Source organism: Chanodichthys erythropterus, chromosome 21 (genome assembly GCF_024489055.1).
Source record: "Chanodichthys erythropterus isolate Z2021 chromosome 21, ASM2448905v1, whole genome shotgun sequence".
NCBI lineage: Eukaryota > Metazoa > Chordata > Actinopteri > Cypriniformes > Xenocyprididae > Chanodichthys > Chanodichthys erythropterus.
This window is the reverse complement of record NC_090241.1, coordinates 7,424,658-7,450,488: the sequence shown is the minus strand read 5'-3', so window position 1 is coordinate 7,450,488 and position 25,831 is coordinate 7,424,658. Positions and strand designations below refer to the sequence as shown.

At 37.2% G+C, this 25,831-nt stretch overlaps 1 protein-coding gene across 2 annotated transcripts; it reads left to right on the top strand.

The window, feature by feature from the left end:
* Window positions 1-3,863: 3,863 nt before the first annotated feature.
* Window positions 3,864-25,735, top strand: dzip1 (DAZ interacting zinc finger protein 1). 2 transcript variants are annotated; one of them, XM_067373716.1, is made up of 18 exons: window positions 3,864-3,998; window positions 5,020-5,140; window positions 5,416-6,042; window positions 12,309-12,393; window positions 13,656-13,786; window positions 13,870-14,028; window positions 14,219-14,347; window positions 14,427-14,489; window positions 14,578-14,706; window positions 14,990-15,038; window positions 15,129-15,176; window positions 19,170-19,318; window positions 19,422-19,608; window positions 21,050-21,203; window positions 21,450-21,772; window positions 21,878-22,020; window positions 22,698-22,872; window positions 25,427-25,735. In XM_067373716.1, exons 2-18 carry the CDS (start codon window positions 5,138-5,140, stop codon window positions 25,507-25,509), a joined length of 2,637 nt encoding a protein of 878 aa, XP_067229817.1. In that variant the 5' UTR covers window positions 3,864-3,998; window positions 5,020-5,137; the 3' UTR covers window positions 25,510-25,735. The 2 variants fall into 2 exon arrangements, with proteins under 2 accessions (XP_067229817.1, XP_067229818.1); XM_067373717.1 differs by having other exon boundaries at window positions 5,020-5,178.
* The last annotated feature ends 96 nt before the right edge of the window (window positions 25,736-25,831 follow it).

Sequence of the window (25,831 nt, the reverse complement as noted above, 5' to 3'; positions counted from 1 at the left end):
CCTTAAAAATATTCTTGTTTGCCATAACCCGACCGACCCTGTCAATTTAGGATCGACCCAATTAATTATTTTTCCCCCTTTTAGTCCGACTGACTTGCCGATTGTAATTGCGTTAAGACCCACGGATTTTTTTTTTTACTCTTCAAACAGCTAACTTAATACAAATGCAATAAAATGTGAGACACACGCAATTGACGCTTTTCACACGCTCTCACGCCACATATCCATTTTCTCACGCACAAAAAAATCGCGAAGAGGACAGAGAGACCGACAGACTAGACAGAGCAGGTTACTTATGATAGAAAAAAAAAAATCCCAGCTCTCAGATTCTGTCAATTTTATTACGAAATTCAAACAATAAATACCGTTTTGGTGCTTGTAATGTGACATGCTAGAAATACAGATTAAAAAATATTACAACATCGGACAACGTATAATGTTATGTTCTTGTAAACATGTTTTTCAAAATGGATTTATGTATTCACACTTACCTTCGTCTGAGGTAAATCTCTCAGAAATGACCGAACGCTGTCAGCTAGCAGCCCTCACACAGAACCTGTTTTGGCTGATGTGTACTGTATTACATCTTTATTATATTTTTACTTATATCATTAAATAAAGTTGTTATTATAATAAAAAATGCATTATATTTAAATTGTTATTTTTAAATATTACTGCAAGCTGATAGGGCTCTCTGTATGTTTACAGCATTAAGTTAGGTGAGTTGTTGTTTTCTTGAGAAAAATTAATGCCTACCTAATATTTATCCAAATGAGTCAATATTAAATCAAATCACAATAATAATTAAATAATAATTGAATAATTGAATTAAAATAATAGAAAAAATTTTGCTTACCAGAAATTGTAGCCTACCATGTAAACATTGTAACATGTCACTAAAACTAATAAAATTCAGCTTAGTTACTAAAATGTTTTGACAATCACAATACACTTATTGTAATGCAATAATAAAAATATTTACATTTTTTACGACCTACCGACCATTTTTTTTTGGCTGTTACGGCAAACCAAAATATTTTTAAGGATGGCCTTAGCCACGACCAGTTGTAGCAATAAAATACATGTTCTTACAGGTATTCAAGATTATTTTATTAATCATCTGGCATGCAGTGAGCATCTCGGTTATGTATTTCATCCACTTTTGACGCACATCTTGGTCCACCGCTCGACCAGGAACTCTGTGCAATCCGTATGGCCATAAACATGGGCAGTCAATGTGCAACAAAGGTTCGTGGATTACACAAACGGTTTTATTCCAGGCCTGTAGTTTTGTGCTGTTGTTAAAACAACCAACCACACAACACGCTCTTCCCGGCATCACTGGACAGCATACGAACTAAAAAAACTATATAGCCAACATTACTACAGCCTACGGGACCAGCACGCTACTTCTGCTACAAGGCACGCAGTAATGGCGGCGCTGCTTTACTTCCGTGTTTCGCCGGATTTGTCTATAGGCGCCTAAGTGCATATAATGTAAACAACACAAACGTAGTGAATTTATAAATTCATTATTCATCTTTCACTATATGCTATTTCATTATAGTGATTCAAAAGTTACCCAGGGATAACGCGATGGTGTATTGTGTGTGTTTAAATTTAGCTGACCATTGATAGCTTGCAGCCGATCTCTACACAAAAGCTATGCGTGCTCGTGACAGCTCGTCACTCTATCTCTGCTCAGATGTCACGCCTCCCGGCGCTCGGCTGTTTTCGGAAAGACTCGGTACAGCATATGTATCTTTTATAAATATGATAAAACTAAAGACTTTTCAGAGGTATGAAGGATGATATACTACTCTATAGGTACTTAAGATTAACATGGGATTGGCAGACATTGCCCCCCCACCCCCCCCCCCCCATTAGGCAATCATTGGCTGGGGTGGTATAGTGAGTCATCATCCTTAACTGCTTCATAATTTTACAAATAACATCAAAACATGAACGTGTCAACTGAGAAAATGAACATTGCTTTGCAGTACATTATTACTGAATGGTGTCTAAACATAATCTATTTGAAAATGCATGTTTCCAAGCATATAATATCAAGCAATAGTCTCATTATTTCATGATTCAGGTCTATTAAGACTAAAAGCTTTTGGAACTATATTGAAAATGTAGATGCTATTTTCACCGCAGTTAAAACAGCAGCATGCATTATTTGCATTAGGCTATTCAGTATTATTTTCTTTGCACCCTAGTGTAAATAGCAATATCTCTGCATTCCACTGTTATTAAAGCAATTAGCCTTCACCAGACTAAAGGGAAGCACCAGGAGATTGTAAAGGAACATCTAAGAAAGCTTAATCAAATGACAAATAACAGAATTTATCATTTTTAAAGGATTAGTTCACTTTCAAATGAAAATGACCCCAAGCTTTACTCACCCTCTTTCTTCTTTCTGCTGAAAAAAGTTGGAGATATATTAATACATATACTGACACATCCGAGCTTTATAATAGCAGTGAACGGGATCAATGAGTATGAGCTGAAGAAAGTGTCTCCATCCACATCCATCTATCATAAACATATTCCACAAGGCTCGGGGGGTTTAATAAAGGCCTTCTGAAGCGAAGCAATGCATTTGTGTAAAAAAATCCATATTTAACAAGTTATGAAGTGAAATATCTAGTTTCCGCCAGACCGCCTTCCGTATTCAACTTACGAAGAAAGTGTAAAATTCTCACAGTTCAAAATGCTTATGCTACATCCTACGCCTTCCATATTCAGGTTACGGGAAAAGCTTAACCGATGCAACGCCAGTTCCGTTTTTTCCGTAATTTGAATACGGAAGATGTCTGGCGGAAGTTAGATATTTTACTTCATAACTTGTTAAATATGGATTTTTTTTTTTTTTTTTTACACAAGTCCTTTATTAACCCCCCCGGAGCCGTGTGGAGTATGTTTATGATGGATGGATGTGGATGCACTTTCTTCAGCTCATACTTCGCTCACTGCCATTATAAAGCCCGGATGAGTCAGGATATTTATTAATATTTCTCTCATTGTGTTCATCAGAAAGAAGAAAATCATATAGGATGGCTTGAGGATGAGTAAAGCTTGGGCTAATTTTCATTTGAAATTGAACTAATCCTTTAGCTCCCTGGAAATGTTCTTCAAACAGGCACGGGGAAAAAGCACTGTCCAATAAATACCACTGGATGGCGCCACTCACCTTCATGATGATGTTGGTTGAATTGGAAACGTTTTAGTAAATGGTATCCTGACAATGTAAACAAAGATTTAAGGTTAAACTGTTTTGACTAAGTATATAAGCATGATTGATATTTTATATTATATTTTTAGAAACATGATGTAGTCAAAATACATAAGGAAAAGGTAATGGAACATTTTCAGGTAGTCTATATATCTTAATATAATGGATGAAATATTAAACTCAGACCTTTTATTTTATGTTTCTTTGTCTCACTTAAACATTCACTGGTGCTACAGAAAACAAGTATGATATTATCAAAGTTTTAAAAGATTTAAATATTCAAAAGAAAACTTTAGATCATTATTTCTATTCTGTAAAATTCCATTCTGTCATGAATTTAAATTTGTTTTATTTTCATTCCATATCTTTAACTTTTTTTAATTTTCTTGTTCTCTAATTAAGTTAATTAAGTGTCTGAGCATATTTCTGAATATCTGGTATAATATAGTATAAAAGAAAAGCCCAATACCGCCGTAGTGTTGTTGGATGTTCCCTGTGGGACTCCTCCAAATCCTCGCCCGCCCTTCCCCCTCCTCGAGCCCCAGAGATGAGATGAGGCTCGCGCCAGGAATGTGCTGTGACGTCACGGCGCTGTGGATCTCACACTTTTGGGGGAATCATTTTGTTGGACTTGCTTCTGCCTGTGTTCAAGTTTACCACAACTGTGTGTCGTTTGTTTGATTCACTGCGCGGATTTTCGGATGGGCAGGTTTTGACGTACTTCTGCATGGATTCTTTGCAGAAACTTCTTAGTCGAGAGGTAAGAGCCATTGCATCTGTCTTTCCCGTTACTCAGCGGCCGATGGGTGAGTCGCCAAAACTCTTTGGTTTGCTGTGGAAAATGGCTGAAGACGAACTTCGTGTTATTTTTATGCGTCTTTTCGTTTTATTGGATTAAAACTTCAAACTTTTTCTTCTGGTTCAACCATTCTCTCTGTGCCGTTCTTATGCACGGTCCTCCTTTTGTTCTTAACTGAGCTTGTCCCAACTTGAGATGTTTTGAAGGGGCAGTAATCTGAGAAGAAGGCTGATGAAATGCTGAGAGAAACGTTCAGTCTGTGTAACTTAACAGAAAATTGCTCGTTGTTTCTGGGTAAATCAAGAGCATATCCAGGTCACATTTAACTTCATCAAACGAAAAGAGTAAATAAATAAATATATATTTTCCATAAAGAAAAACATATTTAGGACTTTTTTTTTTTTTGCATTGTGACGTTATTTTCATGACATTTAAACCCCAAATTCACCTTAAAGCAGTGAATAAAAATACAGTGTTGTACTGCGAAAAATAGTGATAAATTATTTAAATATTAACATGGTAGTGTATTGCTAATGGTATTTATTTTAGTGACTTTTATTTTGTGCTTATATGTAAATGTATGTAAATGTATATGTAAATAAACAATGACATTAAATAATTCACAATGCATAAACAGGTTTAATTTACTTTGAGGTAACTATGAATTTCATATAAATTAATATATAATTAATAATATAAATATTTAAGTATTCTAAAATAGTATTCAAACGTAATCTCTCTCTCTCTCACACACACACAAAATAATAATATGACATGAATAACAAAATAACATGAATATTTGACATAAACTGTTATCTTGTTCGTGTAGTATATCATTTCGCTGTCCCAAGCTCAAATGAATCGAGTTTATGAACTAATATATATAATAATAACTATCTGTTTTGAATGACACATAAAAAGGAAAACCCCCCCAAGACCTTTAACATGCACGTGCTCTTTCCTCCTCTGTGTTCTCGTGCAGTGTTGCTGTACAAAGTGGGACGCGCGTTCTTGTTTCCATAGAAACGCACAGGACGCCCTGATACTGCTGTGCCGCGCGCCGCTCTGATCATTCATCAAGACTTCACAAAAACCGCAAGATGGTAAGGAGACAACAGACACCACGAAGCAGCAAAATAAGGTGGAATTTATTATACATATCGACGATTTAATCATTTTTTCTAGCATTTAATGAACGCTCATATAGTCATGTGGACATGTGCTGTTTCTGTTAGCTGGTAACGCTTAGCTTGTAGTGCTGGAATCGATTAGGATTTTTTTTTTATGTGTGACCTTGACACACAGGCTTGTTTATGAACAGCTGGAATTTTTTTCTCCTTTCTTGTAAATTTCACCTAGCTCTTTGTTTCCCCTGCAGCCATTTTATGACAACGTTTACTACCCATACCCGTCAGATCCCCCGGGAAATCATTCCTCAGCAGGGATCCCATCTCTCCTGAGCTCTCCACAGAGTCAGCCTTCATCCGGCAGCCAGAGCAGACCGGCCGCATCCACCATGTCCGGACCGCTTACTTCATCCGGGGCCGCCACCAGCACTAGCATTCCCCCTTCCTTCAAGTTCAGAGCCCGACGTGAGAGTGTGGATTGGCGTCGGATCAATGCCGTGGATGTGGACCGAGTGGCCTGCGAATTGGATTTCAACGCTTTACAGGAGCACATCACGGCGGTGACGTTCTGCAACGTGGAGGGCGAGCGCTGCCACCGCTGTCAGAGCCCCGTGGACCCGGCCCTGATCAAGCTCTTCCGGTTGGCCCAGCTCACCGTGGAGTACCTGCTGCACTCCCAGGATTGCCTCAGCGCCAGTCTGCAGGCGGCCGAGGAGAGGCTGTTGATGGAGGCGCGGGAAAGGGAGCAGCTCCTCGTCCAGCTGCAGAAAAAAAGCCAGGATGCCAAGACATTAAAGGAGGAACTGAAGCAGAGGAAGAAGATCATAGCCTCTCAGCAAGCCATGTTCAGCGCAGGGATCGGTGCCAATTACCACAAGGTCTGTACAGCCCCATGGTGGAGTGTGAATGTGTGTGTATTAGCATTTTAATTGTCGCTGTCGCCTCCCCCCAAGGCCCGGCTCTGTTCCACCCCGGTCTCACAATTCACTGACCCCAGGGAATTTAACGTGTGCTTTTCTCACTGTTTGATTGTGTGAAGGAGCTGAATCTCAATTCGCATACAATTCTCCTATCAGTGTTGTTATTGTAAACTTAAAATCATTTATTAATTGAAATGAAGCTTAAGCAATATAAAATATATATATTACTTGAAAAACTTAAATAGAAATTACACACTAAAAGTACTAAAATAAATAAGACGGAAATGAAAATAAATTTAATAGTGCTGTCAAATTGATGAATCGCATCTAACATAAAAAAAATATATATATATATATATATATATATATATATATATTATATATTTATACATTTTTATGTTGCATGTGATTAATCGCAATTAATAGATGTAACAGCACTAAAATTAAAGCTAAATAGAAATACTAAAAATGTAAAAAAAAAAAAAGAATTGAAAACTAGAAATAATTGCAACTTTAAAATATTAATAAATACTATAATAGTTAATGTAGTACTATTTTAGTATTATACATAAACAGTTGTCTAAGGTCCCGTATACACTAGTGTGTTTTCGTTTAAAAACTGGTGTTTTAAACTAAAAACGATCCTTGGTGTTTCCACAGTGTTTTAGAAACGATCTCCGTCTACACTACACGACCAAAAACACGTCACATGACCGTTCATGCACACTGGGCATGTGCGTACAATTGTAAACAGTTGCCTCTTGCACATGTAGGTAGCTGCAGTATTAAAAAAATGCAGAGTTTAACCAAAGCCCCTTTAAGACAAGTCATATCACTCGGCGGCTATCTTTGAAACGCCTCTCAGGCATGCAAGTGCAACTCCTGTCTCTTTGAATGGGGAAACATCAAATTCTCCAAAGCTGTTTGCCAAGCTTTCGATTAAATTTCATATTTGAAATCACCAATGAAATCTGACAACAACTGTCTCATAAATTTTGTTTCTAAACACTTGAATCACTTTCTCCCATTCATAATAATACGAGTACACCATCTTTCTATAATGGCTGCTAAAAATTACAACAAAGCTAACAAAAGATTGCAGTTTAGTCTTCATGTTATTGTTTATAAGGTCATCAAGGATACACAGAATGAAAGTGGGCAGCCACGCCATCGTTTTCAAAAGTCTCTGTTTTGGTCTGTTCATACTGAAATGCAACCAAAGACTAGAATAACACAAGACTCATATTGGGACTCGTAATGGGAGAAAGTGCAACACGCAATATAGCGAAATATGTCCTGCCTTCTAAATAAGAGCCAATTGCCGATTGGTAAAGTCATCGCGTCACTGCAGTGGCCGTTAGAAGCTCCGGTTCCTGTAGAAACAGTCAGACGCGTGCCTCTGAAATGAAACACAAGAGACGCGCACTTAGGACTGCGCATGCGCATTAGCTTGATCAAACCTGAAAAATACCCTTTTTTGTCATGATTCGAGCATTTAGAAACAAAATTTATGATACAGTTGTTGTCAGATTTCATTGGTGATTTCAAATATGAAATTTAATCGAAAGCTTGGCAAACAGCTTTGGAGAATGAGATGTTTCCCCATTCAAAGAGATAGGAGCTGCACTTGTATGCCCGAAAGGCATTTGAAAGAAGGCCGCCGAGTGAAATGACTTGTCTTAAAAGGACTTTGATGCAACCCCGGTGTTTTCAAACTAAAGTTGACTCTGCAGCATTTTCAAAAGTCTCTGAATTCGAGGATCGAAAACGCTGGAGTAGTGTAAACGACAAGCGTAACCATAGCAAAAGTTATGCATTAAAACGAAAACGCACTAGTGTATAAAGGGCCTAATAACTATAGCAACAATCAGTCAAACAATCAGCATGCTTAATAGAGCATTGCTGCTAAAAATAGCAAAACTGAAAAATATGGAAATGAGCAATAAGTCTAGGAAAAAGTAATCAACCTCACCAGTCAATTAGTTAACTGTTGTGACCCATCTTTAGTTTTAGCCATAGATCCCATTAATTAGTTTGAAAAGTGCAGTTTTCATATCCAGTAGATGTATGTGAATTAGTTTCTAAATGAAGTGTTGTCAACACTTTTAAGAACATAATCAGGACAAGCAGGCCGGAACAGGATTAGCTAATCACCAGACGCTGTGTTTTTTGGACACAGCATTCAGGATTTGGCGAATAGAGCAGATGGTGTCAGCCGGTGGCGATGACTTGTACTCCACTTATAAAAGAGCCTTAAGTGGAGGAAACAAATCAAAGCGCCCATCCCCCATCATCCCCTCCCACTCATCTCTTCATTGAAATAAACCTGCATGCTGCAGTACTTTTAGATGTTTCCCTGATGTATGCTTCAATCTTTGTCTCATGGCTATATCAGGTGTTTGCTGATTTGTAATCATGCATCTGTCCTTTCCTGATTGTGGCCAGCTGTTGCCAAGGCAACACCTGGTGTTTCATGTAGTTGCTAGGAGAAGCACAGGCGCCTTACAGCAGAATCGAAATGAAAGTGCTGCTGATGGTTCACTGTTTATTTCAGGATCTGAGAGCAGTGAAGTGGTTATCAAAATGTAGCTGAATCTGTCATATTTTACCCCAAAATCAAAAAATTAGAAGTTGTGACCTATTTTTAGTTAATATTGTTTTGCATTGTGATATCATGACATTTTTTTTAATTTTCTCATTCGATTACTTTATGTCTAATCATTTTGTATTACAGTAATGAGAATAAAATGCTTTTTTCATTATTTCATTATGCTATGAGATTTAAGGGGGGAAATGTAATAAATATTATTTTTTTTCATTTCGACATTAATTTTAACAAACATTAATTTTTTTATAAATAAATGTCTTATATTTGTTTATATTGGGACTGTCAATGACAATTATAATTAAAGTTAAGTACATTTTCCCCCAAATTTCCACTACTATAATGTATTAAGTTGTCGCATTACTGTAATATAACTGTATAATAATCATCCTCTCCAGTTGAGCTGCACAACTAATCATTAAAATATTGCAATGTTGATGACCCACATGATTTTATTCCTAAATAATAACGATTCGGCTATGTCTATTAAACCTTATATTTTTGAAAGATTTTATTGAATGAAAGATTCAGAGCCTGTCCACATGGAGACGTGTTTAGCTATATATGTAAAAATGTAGTATTGTATTGGCGTTTTGTCCAGACGGAGCCAGCATTTTCGGAGCCTTAAACTGCTATTTTTTGAAACCAGGTCCTAGAGTGGAAACGACACCCTTTCGTTTTCATGCGTACAGCTAATCCGTATATTTTGTGAAACGATGATGTCATCACCCCACATCTTGACCCCACACACTGCATTCCAATCGGAAGGGCTCATTCCTATGCCCTAATCCCTTCAAAGGGTTTACCCTCCGGAGTGAGAGCTTCGAAGGGATGAAGGGTGTAGGGGTCAAAAAAACCTCTTCTTTTGGAATGCACTTCTGCGTCATCTTAACGAGACAATCAAGGAAGTGCCTTTGTCGCACATTTTGTACTTAACCCCCCAAAAAACATTTTGTTTAACGTTTATTTATTTATTTACTTACGTTAAATATAATGTATATTGCGTCTATGTATTTGAAACATTTGAATGGACTGATAAAGGTAGTACAATATCATTTGTACTAACTCGTATAATTATTACAGTAGTATAGAAAAATACTATACATACATTTATAGGTAAAATCGAACTCTGAGCCTCCTGTACCCATTCTCTGATACCAAACAACTTCCCTGTGCAAAGGATCATGGGGGCCCGAAGTGTCCATCAGTTGTACCCTTTGAAATCCTTCATTTCGAAGGACCCTTTGAAGTGGCCAGTTTTGAGCACTTCTGTTTGGAACGCCCCTTCAATATGGTGGCCATGATTGTTATCCCGTTTGGAATGCACAGTCAATCTGCATGTTCCAAGTCTTCTTCTCTGTTTTTAGTGTATCTCTGTGGCAGAATTACAGCACCACATACTGGCCTGGCATGTATACTACATCGTTTTGAGTCGGTTTCAGTGGTTTCGTGTGTACGCAGATATTTCTTGAGACAACGCCTTGTTCGTGGAAATTTTTTTAGAACGAGGAAAAAAAAAAGATCAGATAGGAAAAACTCTGGCTTCGTTTGGATGTGGCCTAAATGACATACATTTTTTTTTTTAACAGTCACTTGTTGCCACCTACTGCTGTAACAATGTAATTGGTTTTGAAACAATGGCTGCGTCCGAAAACTGAAAAATGCTGCCTTCCGAGGACACATTTCAAGGTAAGAAGGCATCAAGGCACGTCCGAATCCAATGTTCGCTTTACTTCCTCTCTCATGAGATACCTTCAGCTGATCGATTTTTGAAGGAAGCATAGATGTATCCTTAGCTGCCTTTGATATCCCACAATCCTGTGCTTTCCATTCTGTGACAGTTGAGCTGGAAAAATAAAGATGGCGTCCGAAGGTTACGTTTGTTGCTTGGTTTGTGTATAAATGTACGATTTTGATCAACATATTTCAATTTTGATATCATTTTTATCGAGAAATTACTACTGTAGTAATTAAATATTTGTTTAGTTCTCACCAAAGCTCGCGCTATATTGCTGTAGATCATTAAACTGTTACACTGCCTCAGAAGTCTGTCCGAAATCAGTTTCGTGAGGTACCTTCATGCACAAACGCTGCCATACAAGTCATTCTCTTATAAGATAGCGAGGCAGCAAGACAGCTACCTAGGTTTTCGGACGCAGCCAATGTATTTGATACATCAAGTTTCTTTCAGAAGGCGATTTGCTTCAGTTGATTGCTACCGTTTTTACCAAGTTTTTATATCTGAACTGTAAATTTTTTGTAAATTGATTGTTTGTAACACAAATAATGATACTGTGTGGTTGAAAAGACTGTTTGTGAAGTCAATTCCTACCTGTACATGACAACTGCTGCGTTAGCAGCAGTGCAAACGCAGATTTAAATATGATCGCTGATTCATCTGGTAATGAAACAAGTGAAGTCTTTATGAGTGAGGGATTGAATCATTCATTCAAGCAGATTAAAATTTTTTATAAAAAATTGACTGCAGCAATTAACTTTTAGTCAGGATGCATGACATGTTATTTTGTTTAGTTGTCTATTCGGAATCATTGGAAAATGTTTTATGTCTATTTAAAAAAAAAAGTATGATTCTCAATTTATCCAGAATCATGCAGCACTACTCTCCGGAAAAAATGAATATTTTAATTAATCAAAATCAGAATAAATACAAATCATTACAATGAATACTACCATAAAATATACTTAAATTTATGACAATTATATTTTTTTTCCGGATGGTGGGTCATAAAATAATACCAAAAAATAAATTAAAATAAAGCCTTAATTTTCTCTTTGCAAAATATATATTTTTTTTCCTTTGACTTTGGGGTGAAATGGTACTGAACCGTTTTTGTGAGGTTCTTCTGTTTCTGTAATACAAAACCTGCTGAGGCTGCAGATTTACCCCAATGAATCCTTGTGTGCCTGGATCCTAAAAACGTAATTACATTTCACAGTTGATTTGGGAAGTTGTGTTAGTGCAGCAATGCAATTATGTCACACAGTGGGTGTTTTCTACGGAGACAGTCTTGTTGCAGAAAAAAATGCAAATCCAGCGCATGTGTTTTTGATGGGTATCAGTGGCAGTGTGGTTAAATTTGAATGAGAGTACCAGACGGGTGTTTTGGCTGCTAAATGTGGTGTGTGATGTGCAGTGTTGTGGATTTTCAGCATATCCGTGAATTGGAGCGAGAGGTAGAGCGGGGATAAGATGTAACATCAACCCTGCACCACCCGGTGTTTCCATGGCAACGTGCCCACATTGTCTCTTGGTATCATTCGTGAGTGGAGTGTGAGTGACAGCTGTGTTGAGCTGCTCCGGCACCTGCTCGTCACCTGAGCAGGGCTCGTGTTCACTCTGACCTTCAGCAATGATTCTCCCGGGCACATTTGCTTCTTGCCCGCTTAGCGTGATTGTCATTTATGAAATTAGATCATCTAAAAATAAAAATTCTGCTATCATTTACTCACCTTCACATTGTTCCAAACCCATATGACTTTATTTTTTCGATGGAACACAAAAGAAGTAAGCCATTTATGAAAAAAGTAATCAGTATTTGTCTTCACAGATTTGATGTCACGTAAATGAATAAAGTCTGATTTTGTTTTGTTTTTTCAGTGCCAACATTGTGAGAAAGCCTTCATGAATGCCTCTTTCCTGCAAAGTCACATGCAGCGCAGACATCCTACGGAGTTTGACATCAGTGAGTGACAATCGTTGTTGTTTAGCGTACTTTTAAAAAGAGTACTTATTAATATAATATAAATAGAATTAATAAACTGTAAAAGAATGCATTTGTTCAAAATTAAAGGGATAGTTCACCCAAAAATTAAAATTTGATGTTTATCTGCTTACCCCCAGGGCATCCAAGATGTAGAGGACTTTTTTTCTTCAGTCAAACACAAATTATGATTTTTAACTGCAACCGCTGCCGTCTGTCAGTCAAATAATAGCAGTGATTGGGAACTTGAACAATAAGAGTCGAAAAAACTTCCATAAACAAATCCAAATTAAACCCTGCGGCTCGTGACGGCACATTGATGTCCTAAGACACGAAACGATCGGTTTGTGTGAGAAACCGAACAGTATGTATATACTTTTTTACCTGTAATACACCAATATGTCCAACTTCGTTCAACTTCCGGTTAGTGAGGTCTGATCGCGCTCTGACAACGGAAGTGATGCCTTGCGCTCATTGAAGTATATGGGCGAGACATCACTTCCGTCATCACAACGCGTTTTTTGACCTCACTAACAGGAAGCTGAAAGAAGTTGGACATAGTGGTGTATTAGAGGTAAACAATTATATAAATACTGTTCGGTTTCTCGCACAAACCGATCGTTTCGTGTCTTAGGACATTAATGTGCCGTCACGAGCCGCAGGTTTTAATTTTGATTTGTCTAAGCAAGTTTTATTTACTGTTATAGTTGAAGTTCCCATCTACTGCTATTATTTGACTGACAGACGGCAGCGGTTGCAGTTAAAAATCATAATTTGCGTTCGACTGAAGAAAAAAAGTCACCTACATCTTGGATGCACTGGGGGTAAGCAGATAAACATCAAATTTTCATTTTTGGGTGAACCATCCCTTTAATGTAATGTTTTCAGACACTATACTGCATGTTAATAGCAATTCAGTGAAAATGTATTATAGTTTAAATTTATATGAAATGTGTTATATTTTTTCCCACTTGATCGATTGTGATTAATCGATTTGACTGCCCTAATTTTATCATATTATTGATTCACCACAAATAATTTTTCTCCTGCTTCCCACACACGTCAGTATCTTTCCTCCTACACCCGCACTCAGCAATTCAAATCTTGTCCCGCGCCACACTCTGTCGCGCCAGGTCTCGTGGTCATGCAGACTTCTAATTTGAAGTACATTACAAGTTCACATTTAATGCAACAAAGCACACTTCTTTTTCACAAGGGTGATTCAGGCATCTGATGTTTTCCAGAACTGATGACAGATAATCACAAAAAAATTCAGACCATGAAGTTACAAGATGAGATCAACAAACTACAAGAGCAGTTGACCCTGGTCACATCCCAAATGGAGACACAGCAGAAAGATTACACCGCTAAACAGGTTAGAGAAGATAAAAGATATACCATGTTTTAATAGAATATTTTGTTATTTATAATAAGTATTTCATTCTCTATTTTCTCCAGGAGAAAGAGCTCATTCAAAGGCAGGAGGAGTTTAAGCGACAACTGGAAATATGGAAGGAGGATGAGAAAATGCGGATGAACAGCAAAATAGATGAAATCAAGCAAACTTGTCAACGGGACATGGATTTAATGCATCAAAAGAACAGAAACCTAGAAAACGTGTGTTTTTATTTCAGACAAAGCTTATTGGTCATCATTTCCTCAACCTTATGTTGTTTCAAGTTAATATAATATAATACAGTTATAAAGGATAAAATAAATTAATGATCAAATAAGGTGAAAAAGTATTGATATTATGTTTTGTTATTCTGCTGAAATGACATTAATATTTTTAAGTCTCTTTCCTTAGGAATTGCTAAAATTGCAGCAGAAAAATATGCAGGAAAGTATGCAGCCGGTACTGACTCAGCCCAGTACATCAGCCAGCAATGAACACTGGCAGGAAGTTGTTAAACTTCAACAGAAGCTCCACAAACAAGTAAGAGATGCAATATTCAGATGATTTGGGATGGATATTGATGTAGTTTTAAAGTTGACATTTATATTTCCTTACTCAGGAGGTGAAGTGGACAGGGAAAATGCAAAAAATAAAGGAGGACCATGACAGTGAAAAAAGTCTGGTAGGTATCACAGGCATCATGTAGCTTTTTAAATATGGGAATAGCTCATATGTCCGCATATCTGTTATGTCTCACTCTGGTCCGTCAGCTTCAGGAGGAGCTGTACAAGCTGCGTTCTTCTGTGTCAGAAGGCAGGGAGGAATCACGGAGACAGGTGCAGGAACTGAGCCACAGGCTGCAGGAGCAGCAGCAGATTATTGCCTCCCAAAGCAAGCAGGTCAGTACTATAGCTCGGCACAGGAAGAGGCTCAATTGTTCAGGATATCCTGTATTAGCGCAGAGGCCCACAGTGTAATCTTTAGGTTCGAGCTTAAGGAGTGTACATGTGGGAACATATCCAGACATTTGAGCAGTTGTCATCATGCTGATTAGGTGGTCAGCTTGTCATTATGCAGATTGTCTTTTTAGTGAAACATTTAAATTGAATGTGACAGGGCTCAGATAACGTGTTGCTGGTTTTTTGTTATAGCAAATAACATGTGGTTTTGTTTACACAACAGATGAAACAGATCTCATCAAAGCCGCCAACACTAACAGTACAGCGCGAAGGTATGTAAATATATTTTTCGATCTTTTAATATATCAGAGCTGAATTAACTTCCTAAATTTAGTCTATATCTAATCTAATTTTTGTTTCAGTGGTTGCTGCACCGGCTCCAGAGACTAAAGCTAAAGTGGTGATCAGTGGTAAGTCCCTGCATAACATATTGCTAGACAATGTCCAGATAAAGCATAATCTCAAGTGCAACTATCAATGGTGTTGCACATTGTAATCTTAGGCTTTTGGAGCAGAGAATTTACATGCAGCTTTATTATTGTTAATTTTCTTTGTTTAGTCATCCTGGGTAGCCCCATTCATGGTGACATCGCATCATGCTGTATTTTAAAAACTAAAAAACGAGACCTTCCCCAACTTCCTAGGTTGTCTGTGAAAGCCTTTGGGATGTTTTTGCTGTGAAAATCAAAAGGATGTGATGTTTACGCACTCTTTCATTCAGTGACACAAATGTTTATATTCAGCATAATGCCGAAAGAGCTATTCTTTACGCTAATGTCAATGTGTCATGCAAAAAAAAGAGATTAATTTAAAGGTGCCCTAGATTCAAAAATTGAATTTACCTCGGCATAGTTGAATAACAAGAGTTCAGTACATGGAAATGACATACAGTGAGTCTCAAACTCCATTGTTTCCTCCTCCTTATATAAATCTCATTTGTTTAAAAGACCTCCGAAGAACAGGCAAATCTCAACATAACACCGACTGTTACGTAACAGTCGGGATGTACGCCCCCAATATTTGCATATGCCAGCCCATGTTCCCAGCATTATGAAAGGCATTAGACAAGGGCAGCCAGTAATGTCTGGATGTGCTCAGCCGAATCAACAGACTAGGTAAGCAAGCAAGAACAATAGCAAAAAATGGCAGATGGAGCAATAATAACTGACATGATTCATGATAACTTTTTTATGTTGTTTGAGGCAAGCGCGAGCTCTTGGGGTGTGGAGCACCAGATTTAAAGGGCCACACACCCTGAATCGGCTCATTTATAATGATGCCCCAAAATCGTCAGTTACAAAAAATGAATTAAGAAAAATATATGGGATATTTTGAGCTGAAACTTCACAGACACATTCAGGGGACACCTTAAGGTGATGATACACGGGGCAACTTTTTGAGCAATGTTGCTGGGCAATGTTGCCGTCAACGGGCAACCTGATGAGACACAGGGCAACTAATTAGGGCAACAGACAGTTGGCAGCAACTTATCAGAGAGGAGCAAATCTATTGCCAACTCAATAAATACTTTATTATAAACACTTGTTAGGCACTTTATTTCAACTTTTCAAATATTTTCTTCATTTTTATTAAAAATAAATGCCTTTCTGATCTGATTTGTGACAGGAAAAGGAAGAAGAGCGAGTTCGGCAAAAGGCGGATTCGAACCCGCGTCGATTGCATCAATTCAAATATTCAAATGTCAAACACCCTACAGCCTACGCTACTACAGACGTTGAAAAATCCCGTCTTTTTAGTATTTAACTGAAATCATTCAATCGCTTCATTACAGCATACATACATTACTTTCGGACAGTTGTTGGTATTTTAAGCAATATATGAGGTAAATTCCCTGTTTTGGGTTGACGCATGACAACTTACTAGCTTAAAAAGATAAAAGTTCACGCTCCTTTTCTCCGCTCCACTGCCGCTGAGAGGCCGCCATCTTGTTTTAATTTTTTTCTGAAATCTCCAAACCGGTCACGTGATCGGCTGGATCTCAAATAATTGCCCACAACCGATCTAACGTATCCAGATATAAATTTGTTGCTCATTCTCAATGGGAAAGTGCTCAAGCAACGTTGCTCGGCAACATTGCCCAGCAACATTGCTCAAAAAGTTGCCGCGTGTATCATCACCTTTAGACTTATATTACATCTTTTAAAAAAAAGTTCTAGGGCACCTTTAAACTATATTCGCACAAAGTCTGATCTATATAGTTTATAGTCTCAAATATGTACTTTATAATCAAATTACCATAACAGTGTATTTTTAATTGCCTCATCTGTCGACATGATGCCGCTGAATTGCAGAGCTTGTGCAAACATATCCACATCACTATGATAAGATGCTATCCTAACAGCTGCTCTCTCTGCAGTTTTCTTAATGGCCACCGGTGTCGCCAAAAACAAAGGTTTATGAATTCTACATATAGCCCCTTTAAAGGTGCAGTGTGTAAATTTTAGTGCCAGCTAGCGGTGAGGTTGTGAATTGCTCAGTCCACCACTCACCCCTCCCTTTTGAAGCACTTAGAGAAGCTACGGTGGCCGACACAGGACAAAGAAGTCGTCGTCTGAGACAGAAGAGAGTAGCCAGTCAAGCAATGAGCAGTAGAGCAGTTTGTCCATTTAGGGCTACTGTAGAAACATGCCAACGCAAAATGTGTTTGTAGTTCTAATCTAATCCATCACATAGTGGGTTGGGGCAATTTTAGCCATTAGAGTGTGCATGGATCTGCACGTCGGATTCTAACAAGGAAAAGCAGACCATCAGGGTATCTTTGGAATACTCATTTCAACAGACTATGATTTGAGACACACTAATTCTAATTTTGAATACTATTTAGGATGGACAGTATGCGAATTGTATGCAACATCCCCAGCATGTGTCTTTTTGGTGGGCACTAGCATACAGATGGCTTCAAAGCGAATGTACATGCATAAGCAACCTCAAAATGTGATTTAATGGGGTCAGTATGGGTAATATCAGTGCAAATTGAGATGTTTAGCCTAAGGGTTAGATTTGAATATGCCTCAGTCCTTCCGTAACCCCTGCACTCTTCTCTGACCTCTTTGCACGGTCCTATTAGAGCAGTCCAACTCAGTCCATAAACTGGATCCAATTGTGGAGCTGTCTGAGGAGGATAAAGGTAAAGCGGTAGTGATTGAGTGTAGTCGTCTGTGGCATGCTTGCATCCTGTCTGCATGGATTGCTTAGGTCTGCGTGTTCAGTCTGAGCTTGTGTCACCAGCAAAATAAAGCTATGAGCCTTAGTAAACACAGAAGTTACAGCATGCATGTAATCACTGGACAGCTCAGAGTAAGAGAAAGGGAATGTCAAGTGGAGCTACAGGAAATGAAAATATGTTTTGAATGTTTGGTGTTCTCTGCTGTTTATTGGTTTTAAAAATATAAAAGAGACATTGTACAAGTGCAGTGGCATTTCCAGGTTTTTTTTGTTTGTTTTTTGTTTTCATTTGTGCATTTTATATTTTCATTGAAAATTTTGCATTATTTCCTATTTTTACAAGGTCAAATTAAATCATTTGAAACAATATTTTAAGAAATAATTATAGTTTTATAAATGAAGAAAAACTCTATTTGCAGCTGATATTAACATCTGAAATGGTCAGGGGACAATTTAAAAAAAAAATTATAATAAAATTATACATTTATATATAATACCATTAAAAAGTTTGAGGTTATTATGATTTTTTTTGTTGTTGTTGTTGTTTTAGAAATTAATACTTTTATTCAGCAAGGACACATTAAATTGATCAAAAGTGACAGTAAAGACATTTCAAAAGATTTAAAATCAATGCCGTTCTTTTGAACTTTATATTCAACAACAAAAAAACTGTTTTCAAAATTGATAATACTAAGAAATGTTTCTTTAGCAGCAAATCAGCATTTTAGAATGATTTCTGAATGATCATGTGACACTGAAGAGTACTGATGCTGAAAATTCAGCTTTACCGTCATATGAATAAATTACATTTTAAAATATATTAAAATAGACATCAGATATTTTAAATTGTAATAATATTTCAAAATATTCCTTTTTTTTACTGTATTTTTGATCAAATAAATGCAGCCTCATGAGCAAAAGAGACTTCTATCAAAAACATAAATTCTTACCAACCCCAAACTTTTGAACAGTAATGTGTCTATACATAATTTTAACTTAGTTTCTATGCAACTGCATTATAGAGCAGTTCTGTGCATGTTTTCATGCTATAAGAGATAATAATAAATAATTATAAGATAATTATGTTATTCCAAGTTAAAAGTGTTTTTTACAATGAGTGGCAGACTCTGCCACGGCAATTGTAGAATGACAAAAAAATTATTCCAGAACATCTGCCAACCATCATGTTACCAAGAGCATTCATCTTATGTTTTCAGATTCCTCTAGCATCTCTGAGGGTCACACGGAGAGCCGGTCGTGGCAGCAGGAAGTGCAGGAGCTGTTGAAGAATCCGGGTTTGAGGAGAGACATGCGCCTGGCAGCTCAGCAGAACCTTGATGATAGACTGCAGTGCTTAGGCATCAAGGTAGTGTCAAACTGCATGAAAAAAATGCTTGCTTATGACACAGTTGGAGTGCAATTAAGAGCCCATAGCACTATATAACCTCAATGTCTGTGGTGTTGTTTAGGGAGTCAGTGGTCTCTCTAAAGGGGTGTATAAGAGCACCATGGCCCAGATTATCACTGATCGTCAAAAGAGACAGGAAGAGGATCCAGCATATCGGAGGGCACAGAAAGAGATCAACCATAAACTAGAGCAGAGAGTGAAGGAGAGAAACACGGAGCAGCCAGCCAAGCCCAAACAACATGAACAAGGTCAGGATTTGGCTTTGCAATTTCAAGGATGAGAACAAAGGCATTAAAGGTGCAGTAAGCGATTTCTGAGAAACACTGTTGATATTTGAAATCAACCCAAACAAAATGCAAACATGCAGTGCAAGAGTGGATGTCTCTGTCATAGCTAAGAAAAATAAAGTGAAAATAAAGCTTTTACAGATAAAATGGTTTGCGTAATGACGTCATCGCTAAAAAAAAAATTGCATTGTCGCATAAGTTTTGTAATTCGCTAAAAAAATCTGGCCTTAAGCATTTCCATACATAATTTTGGATATTCTTCCACTCTCCTTGCGCACTCTGCGTACGTTTGTCTGACGGGAGCTAGTTATTTGAATTTATAAAGTTTTAATTATATGATATTATATGATATTTTTCTTACAAAAACGAATCGCTTCACTTCAGAAGGCCTTTATTAACCCACTGGAGTCATTATTTTTTACTTTAAAACACATGGCTGTGAATGAAGGTCCAAGGATATTTTTAAATATATCTCTGATTGTGTTAGTCTGAAAGAAGATAGTCATATACACCTAGGATGGTTTGAGGATGAGTAAATCATGGGAAAATTTTCATTTATGGGTGAACTATCCCTTTAAAGCTCTTGCCTGGAGACAACCTTTCTTTTTCCAGTGATATTCCTCTGAGCTTTTCTCTTTTGTAATGTCTCTTAGCCATCTCTCTTTCTACAGTCTTTCTTCAAATCTCCCATTTGCTCTCTCTGTCTCTCCTCCCCCATCATGAGTGGACACACCCACTACTGCTGATTGGTTACAAGTGTGTTGTGGTGCTCGGTCTGATCCACTTTCAGCAGCATTTCTCAGAAATAGTTTACTGCACCTTTAAATGTATTTGTTTTATGTCTATTCCCAAAAACCAAAACCATTAAAAAACATTTTCTTTACGTGAAATAAAATAAATGTTACCTTAAATCAAATCAAATATAATAAAACATAAACTTTTATTTTTTTATTACTCATTTTTGTTTAACTTGAAGTACTAAAATAACAAAAACTTGTAATTTTCAGCTTAAAGAGCTGTTTTTACTTAAACCTATAAAAATACATTTTGTTGGTATAAATAAATGGATTCTGGTTGAGTAAGAAATATTAAATAATATTTTTGATTTAAGGCAGCTCATTTAGATGTCATTTTTAGGTTAACATTTTGTCAGTATATAGTATTTACACAATATAGTATACAAATGGTACTAAAATAACCTTGATTCCCAACCGAATGTGACATGTACTGTTTAATATATTAAAGCAAATATCTAACATTTTAGTTCTGTGTTGTTCAAAAATTTTAGTTTTTCAACTAGTTTTTGTGTGTGCAAAGTTGATTTTTGTTTCTCACTTGTTTCTGTTGCATACATTTAGTTTAATTTCAGTTAGGAAGCAGCTTTTTTCTTGTTCTCTTGCAGTGGTTCAGTCCAGACCCAGATCCAGCAGTTTTCCATCTACAGTAACTCGTGTGGTGTCAGGTCCTGCTCCCAAACAGCTGCACACCCCACAACCAGTCCCGCGCAGCAGAACCAGCCCCCTGCCCAAGACCTCCACACCACTACAGCATCACAGGTACGGCGAAATTTACTATGGTGTTCCTGACACTGTTAGGGATTTATCAATCACAATAAATATAAAAAATTAAAATTAAAAATTAAAATAGACCCTATTTATGCCGTTTCCTGTTGACTTGAATTTATTTTGTTTGCTGTTCATGATATCACTTTGGCTTAAATGATCACTGATTTTTATGTCATTGCTCTTTACAAGTATTTTGATACTTAGATGCATGAATGAAATATTATGTCTCGCTTGCAGAACCCCTCCATTCAGCTCTGATGAAGAGTCGTCCGAGGAAGAGGAGACATCTGAGGAAGAAGCTCCTCAAACACAGAAGAAATCTGTCCTGGTCAACAGCACCACAGTCAAAGCCCAGACTGCTAAAACACAACAGCGTTCGACCCCTCACACTCCTGCTGTGCGCTCCGCTGCTCCCGTGATCAGCGCGGACAGGACGGACGTGACCGCTCTGAGCGAGAGCGACAGCGAGTGGACCGATGGCAGTGAGATGAAGGAGATCAACCTCTCACAGCTGCACAAACACACCGACCAGAATGGAAATGTGGAGAAGATTTCTCACAGTAAGACTAGCTTCTAATGTCAGTTGTTGTATTGCATCGGAAACAAAAATGTTACAAATTTGTAGTATATTTATATTTGTGTGTGTGTGTGTATGCTTTCTGTAGGTAATGTCAAAGCTATTGGCAAAAGCCTTGAAAAACAGCTGGCGACACGAGGCCCAAATAAACCAGCAGGGGGCGTTAGTACATTCCTGGAGAAGCCAACAGCTGTCAAAAATACAAAGCAAGATGCAAAGAAAGACCTAAAGGTAAGATCTGCCCCTTTAAACAGATTCAGTTGTTAATATTATGTTACATTAACATGGAACTGAAATCTACAACAACGGAGAACAGGTTAAAACACCCTGAGTGGCCGTATAGCTACAAACAAGTACAAATAATGTCTTAGTAGATTATATAACAGCAAATTAAACAGAGAAAACAGATGGTAAGAAACAATATTTGAGAAAAAAGCATGCTAATGTAATAGCCACAAAAACATTACAAAATCTTACCAACCCCAAACTGTTGAATGGTAGTGTTTAGATGTTCAAATGTGGCTCATCTAATCAGATTCTAGAACTGGAACTTACTGTTTTTAAATTTTTTATAGTAGACAAACCATAGTATACAATCCTTTTAGATAAAAAGACTATTTTAGCTGCTGAACATTTACACTTGCATTTATGATCTTTGTAATGATTGTTATTCAGATAGTATACAGGACAGGTATTGTGTCAAAACCTCAAAATGTCATTAGGAACACTATACTGGCATGACTGTAGTGCTGACATGACTTCTGATACAGCAGTTTGGATGAGAAGACTATAATTCCCTGAAGATAGCCATTTTCTCACTATTTTTGCATTTCTTACTCCCAAAATTAGATAGTTTTATCTCTGTAACAGATTTGTAAAGGGTCCTTTTTCTGCTCTGTTGCTTTCAGTACACAGATGAAGATGATGACGATGATGACTGGGATATCTCCTCTCTGGAGGATGTGCCCGCTTTACCCAAACCCAGCCAATGTCCTGTGCCTGTCATCAGGAAGAGTCTGGACAAGAGTCTGGACACCAGCACCAGTGTGTGGGGCTCATCGACGGGCAAAGGGCAAAAGCCAGGTACATAGAATTCCTTGTTAACTAAAAATATTTTCAATAAGAAATCATGGTTGTAAATGATTTACATCATAGAAACTCAGATTGCTTGCAGAAAAGCTACACTGAAAAAAATTATACTTTGGACCATCTAAAAAAAACCTCTTCATTTGTTACATCCAAATTTATTAGTTTTTCTTCAAATTATATTTATGGTTTGGTTCAAACCTTGAATTTTGATTTAATATTAAATCGAAAAATGTTATTTTCCAAAAACAAAACATTCCTAAGTAAAAAGATTATTTATTATAAAGACCATACACTGAAAAAAGTACATGACTTTTTCATGTACATTGGTTCTACATGAATCAATGAGCTTGTTTTTGCAAATTAATCATGCTGAAACATGCCAAAACGTGATGAAATCTGGTGACTGTCAGCGTTGGTCTGCGTCTGTCGGAGCAGTGTGAATTTTCCTTTATGGGGACATTACATAGACATAATTATTTTTATACTGTACAAACTGTATATTCTACCCCCTAACCCTACCCATCACAGAGAACTTTCTGCACAAAAAAACTTTGTATGATTTATAAGCTGTTTTCCTTATGGGGACCAAAAAATGTCTCCACAAGGACAAGAAAGACATTAGACGTAGACATAGAGTTTACCTAAACCACACACACACATTTAAAAAGGGCACATGAAAACCAGTGGTGTAAAGTATTTGATTAAATGTAATTAGTTACTGTACTTGAGTATCTTATTGGCTATTTTGTAGTTTTACTACTGAGTATCAGAGATATTGGCAACTTTTACTCCATACTTTACTACAGTATGTATTCTTTACTCCAATACACTTGTTATGAGTAATGCAATTACACATTACACAAGCTGACGACTCAGCGCTGCGTCAGTTTTGACGCTATGGGGAAGTAGATACCAACTAAGCCATGCTGACCAATGCCTGCCCTCCTGTACCTTTTCACGACCTTAGGCCTATGCTCTAAACCTGAAGGCCTGAGCCCTGAGCCATCAGCCATGCATCAGCAGACCAGCAGTGACATATAACATTGCTCCCAGGAACTAGTATAAAGGCATTAGGAAAGGTCCTGAAGTGTCAATGCTCAATGTTCTGATACTGGAGACCTCAGTACTAGTCCGAGCCACGCTCCAGGACAGTCTAGATCCCTTAGAGCAGAGCTACCAGTAAACAGACATAGCCTCGGCTAAGTCAGTGACCCACATCTAACAGCCTTACCAATAATTTTGTCTTTTTACAACTTAATTTTAAAAGCTAAATTGGCTAAAATATGAAAGTAGAATTTTCACTTTTGAAGAATTTTGATAGTCACTGTTCAATTTATATACTTTCCATATACCAAATTCAATGGACATTTTTAAAATTGGCATCGTATTTTCTGTTATGCACTAAAAAGTAATAAAGAATAAACCCCACAATAATTTCTGCAGTCAGTAAAGCTAACCAGCATGTGTTCTGCACATCAACACTCTGGTATCAAGCAAAAATTCTGTTTATTTACATTTTTTTCTATGGGGAGTGTTATTTGCTTTTAGTCAAACTGTTTTTATGAAACCGGTTTAAAACAGAAACCAGGATTTTTTTATTTGACCAATATAATTTTTTTTTTTAATTTCACTTTTTTTCGTGTATTGTGCTTTCTCATTTAATCTGAAAATCCATAAATATTGTTTAGATATTTTCTTTTATAGTTCAAATTAATTACTACATTAATAGTACTTTTTATATCTTAGGGTGTGTTCATACTTGCAGTTCAGTTCTGTTGGTTCTCTTGGTTCGGACCAAAAAAGAAAATTATACGTTCTGGTTCGCTTTGTGTTCACACTGTCATTTTTAAAACTGAACTTAAAGATACAAAACAAAAAAATGGATTTTATGATGTATATTTTGCATCAGAACTTACCAAACATCCAAAACAATGCTGTGTGCTGGGCTAAATGCACTTGTTATACATGTGTACATATGATGGTATTTTTACCAGCTAAGAACTCGTGAAGAGCTTATAAAACGTGCAAAGGAGTCAAAAAAGTGCGAGCAATTCCTGCATTACACACACAGATGAAGATCTGCTGCAAGGAGACGCAGTTTCAACACCTGTACCGAACTGTAATGGGCAACGTAGGTATGCTTGAACATTCTGTCCTATTTAGGGTCGCATCTTGTGACATCACATCCTGTTTTGGATTTGTTTAGATGTCTTCTGTCCTTGTTGCGTTCATATTTCTGTCGAACCACATTCGATTTCGTTTGGAAGTGGACCGAGACCCATCTTTCAGAGGGCTCTGCCTGCTTGTTTTGCACACGGAGGTTTGGATGGCAGCGTTCACACTTATTAAAAAGAACCACATTAACAGCATCACACCAGAGTTTGTTTTAATCAAACCAAACCTGCCAAGTGTGAACACACCCTTAGTTTATTTTTCTGGTGTTAAAAGACATTTGAAACCGTGATTCATGACCTCTTTCTTATAAGCAGAGACTCTTCAGCTCAACACCTGTTGCTGTGATTCTGATTTCCTTCTTTGTGTTTTGCAGGCCTCACAGACGCAGGAACCGGCAGCACTCTCAAAAGCAGCTTAGTGACTGTCAGTGACTGGGATGATTCAGATGAGATATAATGAAACGCAGCAGAGCAATACCAAAACATTCACAAGCTAATAAACCTTCTAATTGTAATATCCAGCATCTGTTGTAGCTCAGGCTTAGTTTTTATTCAGGGACAGCAGTGCAAAAACAGCCTTTCATTCCTTGAGTTTAATATTGACAGTGTTAAAGGTACTTTATATGAAATATAAAGGTACAAGTACACCTAATACTAAGGAACATCCAAGGGATGTTGCACTTTAAAATAATTGCCTCATACTTTTTGATTGTTTATATGCTGAATGATTTATTAAATTCACTTTTTATAACAATTAAATGATTCTCGTTTGCTTTGCA